The 7452-nt window shown below is 45.6% G+C and overlaps 1 protein-coding gene across 1 annotated transcript; it reads right to left on the reverse strand.

Moving 5' to 3' along the window:
* Positions 1-2451: 2451 nt before the first annotated feature.
* On the reverse strand, positions 2452-3696 carry LOC147711435 (syncytin-2-like). Its single transcript, XM_086920170.1, has one exon. It carries the CDS (start codon positions 3553-3555, stop codon positions 2452-2454), a length of 1104 nt encoding a protein of 367 aa, XP_086776296.1. The 5' UTR covers positions 3556-3696.
* Positions 3697-7452: the final 3756 nt, after the last annotated feature.

Genomic DNA, 7452 nt, shown 5'->3' on the forward strand with positions numbered 1-7452 from the left:
AAAGGAGCACCCGCTCTGACCTTGCTGGTCCGAGTGAACAGCATCTTTCAACTTCTGTGTGGCTTGCATTTGCCAAGGCCTGTTTGCTCCGATCAGGTCGCCGACACCGCCAACAGCGAGAAGCCTACGTGGGACAGCTCGTGACCGACTCCTGGACGTCCTCGACCCCGGGCATCCACGTGGCTGCAGAAAGAAGCTACCCGACAACGCCTGTTTGCACCCGACATCGCCTGGTTCCAATCTGGTTCCACGGTAGTCACTGGCTAGTGACTTTGAACACTGTCCCCTCTGCTTTCAGGTCTTCACATCTTCAGATCCACCCTTGGATCCACCGGAACTCTTCTCATCGAGCCGCCTGCAGCATCTTCAGCTCCAAGCACCATCGACCAGCGTGACGAAACCCGACACATCTTCGACCCTGTGCACCCGCTTCCTGTGGGTGAGGTAACTCAGCTCCGCCGGTGCTCCTGCACTGGTACACATCCCAAGGGCCTGTGTTTTAAGTTTCAGCTCCGTAGGTCACTCGGAAGGTTCCTAACTTTCTAACTTTGTGCTTTTTACGCACCATAGACTTTGTATTGCAAAGTGCGTGCACTTTGAACACTGCACCCGAGTCCCGTGGGCCTTTCCCGACTTAGTTAACTCCAGTCTCGAATAGCTCCAGCGATTCCCAAGGCCCTAGGCCTCTTCACTTTCCTCCTGGTATCTCTTATACCACTTTCTTAGTATATGGTTTAGGTGGCCCCTAGGGCTCATCCATATTGTGCAACTTTTGTGTATTTTAAACTGTCTTGTGATTTAACGCTTGTGCTTCTGTGCTCATAAAGAGTCCAGGGGATTTTAATAGTTAATAAATCAATATATATTTTCAATATATATCTGTGTGGTGTCCCTTTCATTTGGTATTCAAGGGGGTTGTGTATGGTATAACAGCTGGCTTCACATGCCTTTCAGAGTTTAGCCTAAGACTGCTTTGTCCACGTTACTGTTGAAGGGGATGATTTATTAGGGACAGGAGGGGCCAGGGGGACTCAGTGCACAGCTTTCAGAAGCCGCGCTGACGAGACCGTGAGTGAAAACTAAGGGGAATAGGGTGGCTTAAAGTGCACCGGGGCTGTCCTGGACCTCTTGCTCTAAAACAGGAAAAACACATACATATGAGCGTTTGGAGACTGAAGCTTGGAGTTGTACAATTTATTTGAAGACACAGCTTCTAGAAATAATCAGTGATAACATAAAAATCATATAGTACTTGGTCCTGTACCCAGCATTCTCTTGAAAGTCACATGGACCAGATAAATTTTACAACGTACAGTTCAACATTTGCTATGGCTAAGAGAGAGAGAGAGATTTTGCTTGGAGTGCACCTATGAGTACTGAGGCAGATTAAAACCGGTTGTGCTTGTTCACATAGATGAATACTCACATTTGCTCATAAGTGTAATCCTGCAAGATACATTAGAATGCAGAGTACATGTTATTTATCATTAGGTACACTCAAAATGCTATATCAGTGAGTTGTCCTAAGACCACAGTATAAATGCTTAAATGTAGAGAACAAGTTAAAAAGTACATATGCAGATATAAAATGTCTTTATCTAAAAAGCAGTTTAAAACATAACATAAGTAAAATATTTACATGCACAAAAGTATGAACATTTGATCAAGGGCCCTTGGAGACAACTCTCGGTCTGAATACCTACAAACAGACGAGGAGTTGCCCGCTGATGTTCTTGCGGGGCTCCTTCTTATACTGTCTAAAACCCGTGAGACGATAATTACGTCATCCCACGCCACCACGTATCACATACCCGTCCATTGTCCATTGTCATTTACTGGACTGCTCTCTACCTTTCCCACCCATAGGGTTAGGTATGGCCTTTTTCCTGTAATTGTGGTACATACTTCAGTCTAGACTGAGACCTGCCACTTGACTGGAAGTTTAAGAATAAACTATCAATAGACGACAGAAATGTGTTAGTATTGCTTCGAGGGGTCCTATTCATGTGTCAGTCAGGCAGTCTGCGATATTATTTCGCCACCCTTAGCCTCAGTTTATCGGATATCTGGCTTGACGTAGCTGTGGTGGGAACTTCCCTTATTCTATTCATGGCTTAGGTGGGGGACGTGGGGTATGTTGCAAGATTTATAGAGGAACTTGACTTCTGCTGTTTGTGAGAAATATACAATGAGGTGGGGCCTGGTAGGGGTGCGGGTCCTTGCAGGCAAGAGCAGCTGGGTGAATCTTGGGTCAGACTTGCTTTCTGCTTCTGTTTAAGCTAAGAGAAAATGGCAGTGCCCAGGGCAATGTAACTGAGGCCTGTAACCTCTAAACAGCAGGGCCTACACAGAGGTTATGTTGTGCAGGTGACAGGTGTGTCCCTGGATAGCTGTGCAGGTAAAAATTCTTACTCCAACATTCCCCCCTCAAGTTCGAAATCTCGAACTTAATCAAACATCTTTAAACACCATTCGAACTGCATACTTAGCTGGAGATGGGGGAAGAGGCCAGGGCGAGTCGCAAAGAGGCTGTTCCTCTGAATCTTTGTCCTGCACTTTTCCTGAATCTGCATCTGTCTTCCCTAAGTTATCACACATTGTCTCATAGGGACGCATCAAGTCCCCCTGTGGTGAACGTGATGGGACTCTATGCACCTGGGCCTGATATTGACTAATTACAGGAATGTCTGGCAATGGGCGGGAGTCAGGAATGGTCAACTCCACTATGCTCATCATTGTCGTCTCTCCATCATCTCCCTTAGCCCTACGAATTCCAGTATATGAACCTGAGCCTGCATAATTCATCCCTATCATTTTAGAACTAAATTTCTTTACACAGTATATCAGTATCTGTGATCCAAAACACAACAATAACAGTACACAGAAAATTGGCATTAAAAATGTAAGCACTGCAGACAGCCATGAAGGCATCCAGTTCAAATTGAACCAGCCATTTAAGAGATCTGCTTCAGCACCTCCTTCCTCATGCATCTCTTTCCCCAAGTTGTCCAAATCCTCGATGGCCTTCGTGAGTGTTCCGTTGTCAGCGTCGTTCGCTAAAATAAACGTGCAGCAGGATTTTCCCACCTTGGCGCACACACCACCATTCATTGCTGTTAGCTGGTCTAGAACATATCTGTGCTCTAAAACCATAAGTCGTAGAGGTCGAAGTTCTTCTTTCACGGCGTTGAACCCATCCCGGGTGTTGTTGATAAGCTGCATTAGTTCATATCTGGTCACTTGCAGCCAGCGAGCATTGGCTTTAGTCTGGAACATGGGGATAACTCCCCCAAAGAAAAGTTCGGCATTATTGAAGAGTCTGTAATCCTGAGGTATTTTCTGAAAAGGGCCATCTGAGAAGTATTTCATTATTTCTCTCTTCCCATGATGAAGCAGGGTAACGTCATCTGCCATTGGGTGTGTGTGGATGTGGGAAATGTTCGCTGCAGGGACAACAAGATGTAGTTCATGCATTGTCACAATGGAACATAGTCCTTGCCAGTGGGGGGGCAGCTGCAGGTAGATGTGCTCACCGCATGCCCAGTAGATGTCCATGAGACTAGAGGTACCGTGCTGGAGGTCAAAATTAAACACTGTGTGACTGCAATTTGTGTTTCGGCCCACAGGCACTGTTCCGGTACCTAGGAAGCAAAGGAGAGGAGACTTAAGTTTGTATGCTCTTTTAGGTTTGTACTTTGTACCCTCATTGAGAGTATATCTTCTAGTTTCCTGTGCCCATATCTCAGCACATTCCCTCCCAATAGTCTCATTTGTATAATGCTTATGCTCCTGACCTTCAACCGGGCTACCTAAGGATGCTGCCTTGCATATTAAATCATGTGGCCCATTCCATCTGTTATTAAAATATATATTGGCCCTTAGGCGCAGAATGGGTCTCCACTGACAAGGGCATGCGTTATGGGTATGGTTAGTCTGTTGGGATTCGGGTGAGTGGCATTTTGATGGGGGTGTTGGGAAGGTGAAGTATCCTAATTTTCTAAACTGATATTCCCAGACCTGTATCATATTGGCAGGTACTCCCATTTCATGGTAAACTTCCATTCTTCTCTCAAATTCTACTGGGTCAGAAACAACAGTGAACGTAACATACTTGTTGTCCCAGTCTGAGACGTTCACAAATGCTGTATTAATTTTTGCTGACTGGAGCTGTATCTGACCATGTATGCGGCAAAGGAACAGGTGTAGGAGACATTTGGCAGTGGCCGGTGGAATCTCTTTGGGAATGAGCAATTTGTCTGCACCTACAGCATGTGGAATGTATGAGCACACAAAGCAGGAATCATTCGTGGCTTTCCTCCCCACCTCCCTCATGTCTCTGTACCACATATTATCTAACAATGCATTATGGGTACCATCATTCTGTACTGACATACCAGGGCGCTGGGAGAAAAAATCAGGCATAGAGTGTTGTTCGAATGTGTACACAACTGTGTCCTGGAGATCACTAACCCAGTTTGATATTTGTTCTGTGTCTTTCTCCTTACGTTGTGTGCGAGGTGTATATCTCCTTGGTGTTTTATTGCGACCCATTTTATACCTGACACTCCTTTTATGCTGACGGAAACGTCTAGGGACACCTTTCCCAGGGGCATTCACAGTGATATCAAGTACCCTGTCCCACTCGGTGTGGTCTACAGAGGGTGTGGAAGGTGTCGTGGGTACAGGGGTGGTGCAGCCATTGCTGGTGTATTCCTCATCTAGTATGTTATCAGGACTTGTTTTAGGCATGTGATATCCTACTGAGATGGTAGGCCTAACTTGGCTTGATATAGCCTTCTCTCTCTCTGCTTGTAATGCAAGCCAATGTAATATAGCCATTGAAGCAACGAACATAACAAATAATATAAGAGTGACTGTACATATCTTTTTAACTGAAATCTTGGTAAGAGGCGTTGGTCTGTTACTGTCTCTTATTCCATAGACCCTCATTCGATCTCCATATTCACGGTCTTGGATAGTCATAGGAAATAAGATGCCCTCCTTCCTGTTGAAGTTCAAGTCTCTGTTGGTGCCGGGTGGATCCTCACGTGGTTCAAATGAACCCATGCTTTGCGTTCGGCAATTCGGACCGCAGTGGGTGAAGAGTCAATGACCAGGTATGGTCCCTCGTACTTAGGGTCTCTCCACTTCCGTACTTGCTTCTTTATGAAGATCTGTGTTCCAGGGCGGATAGGCAAAAGTTCATCGGAAATTGTGCCGTCCTTTTTCTTTGTCTTGGATGTCTGAATGGAAAGAAACCTAGCAGCACGGGTTAGGGCACACAAATAATCAAATAATTCAGCTTTCACAATCTCAGAAGACGTTTCATTGTCTACTTTAGGTCTGGTGGAAGGAACAACCATATTCATTGATCTGCCAGTGACAAGCTGGTGAGGTGTGAGGTGATGATCAGAGCTAGGGCTGTTCCTGAGTGCAAACAAAGCAATTGGGAGGCAATAGAGCCATTTCTTTCCAATGGTGGCACTTATCTTGCTGATCTTGGCTTTGAGCAATCCGTTGAGGCGCTCACAAATACCATTGCTCTGTGGGTGATAGGCTGAAGTAAGTTTATGTTTTAGTCCTAACATGGTGGCTATTATCTCAAAGATGGAGTTTGAAAAATGCCCGCCATTGTCACTGCGGATAGATTCTGGTAATCCCCAGCGACATATGACCTCACGAAGTAGGAAGGTAGCTGCGGCCTTAGCGTCACAATGGACACATGGTCCAGCCTCAATCCATCGTGAGAAGGGACATACTACCACGATGAGGTATCGGTAGTTGTTACATCTGTCAAGCATGTCCACATAGTCAATGTGGAGTTCCCTGAAGGGACCCTTAGGCCTTGGTATTGTTGAAGCAACTGTTTTCATAGCTGGGTTGGGTGAATACTGCTGACAGATAAGACACTGATGGACAAAGAGTTGTATCTGCTCATGTGCATTGGGGATGAACCATTCTGCCTGCAAGTTAGAGGACATGATATCACGAGGGACATGTGTAGGAAGGTGCAGCTGGGTAAGTGCTATTTGCAAAAGAGCCTGTGGCATGACAGGCTTCCCTGTCATTGTCTGTCTGTAAATAAAATCTGAGGCATCCTGTTGTACTCCCCTCTTCTTCCATAACTCTTTTTCTTCAGCTTGGGCACTTTCTTGTATCTCTCTGAGGTGCAACTGTGCAATGATGTCAAACTGCTGTGTGTCATCAATTGTATATGGAAGTGTTGGGTCGAGTGTATCTGGGAGTGGTGACTTACTAGTGTCCTCATCTGTGTTTTGCATATCTTCCTGCGCTATTGGGGGTGTATTTTTGGCAAGCAAGATGGGGGTGCAGTCAGTCTGTGTCGGGGATGGTTGTTGTGTACAACTTTGGCCTTTTGCTGCTGCTTTAGCAGCCCAATTAGCCATTGCATTTCCTCTGGAAACAAAGTCTTGGCCGTTCGTGTGTGCTGCACATTTCACTACTGCTACTTCTGCTGGCAGTGTCAAGGAGTCAATTAGTTCTGCAAGTAACTGTTTGTGCATTACAGGCGTGCCATCTGTTTTAAGAAACCCGCGCCTTTTCCATCTCAATATGCTGGAATGCGTTGTTGTGGTGACATATGCTGAATCAGAGTACACAGTAATTCTTTCATTAGCTCCATGCTTCAAGGCGGCTATTAATGCCACCAACTCAGCTGTCTGGGCTGAGTAATGGGGTGGTAATGTTATCTGCTGTACAATGTCCAGAGTGTCTGAGGAGTTATTCTGTTGTGCTCTGACTACAGCTGCCCCTGTATGCCTGATCCCTGTCTCTTGATCAATCGTAGAAGAACCATCAACAAAGTAAATTACACTGTCTGGTAATGGGTCTTCCTTTGCTGTGCCTGACTCATCTGGGCAGTATGTGGCACAATCATGGGTGTCATTGTCAGCTGTCGCAATCGGATGTGCAAAGAACGTGGCTGGATTCACAGTGTGGCATTTTACAACCTTCAATGAAGGCAATGACAGTATGACTTCATATCCTGATACTCTCTGTGTGGTAAGAGTTGTTTTAGCTTTCTGTATTATTGCAAAGACAGCATGCTCAGTGTACAGCGTCAGAGGGGAGCCCATGACTATGGGGGTGCTTTTCTCAACGGCACATGCTGCTGTTGAAAGAGCCTGTTCGCAAGGATAGTGGCCTTTCATCACTGAGTCTAACATGCCACTGAAGTATGCAATTGGTTTGGGATCCAAGGGGTATTTCTGGGTGAGGACTGCTGTCATGACCTGTCCATTACAATGTGTGAACAGATAGAATTCCTTTGTATAATCAGGAGATCCCAACACTGGTGCATTTGTAATCTCATCTTTTAATTTTACAAAGGCTGATGTCATTTCAGGTGTCCAGTCAATCTTGTTATGCCTGTCCTTAGCCATTTTGACAGCTTTCAAGAGTGGTCCAGTTATAGTAGCATAATCAAAGATC

Source organism: Lissotriton vulgaris, chromosome 5, assembly GCF_964263255.1.
Source record: "Lissotriton vulgaris chromosome 5, aLisVul1.2, whole genome shotgun sequence".
Taxonomy (NCBI): domain Eukaryota; kingdom Metazoa; phylum Chordata; class Amphibia; order Caudata; family Salamandridae; genus Lissotriton; species Lissotriton vulgaris.

Bases quoted from the DNA above. Each gene is read 5' to 3' on its own strand.
- LOC147711435 (XM_086920170.1), bottom strand. From the start codon at position 3,555: ATGGACATCTACTGGGCATGCGGTGAGCACATCTACCTGCAGCTGCCC.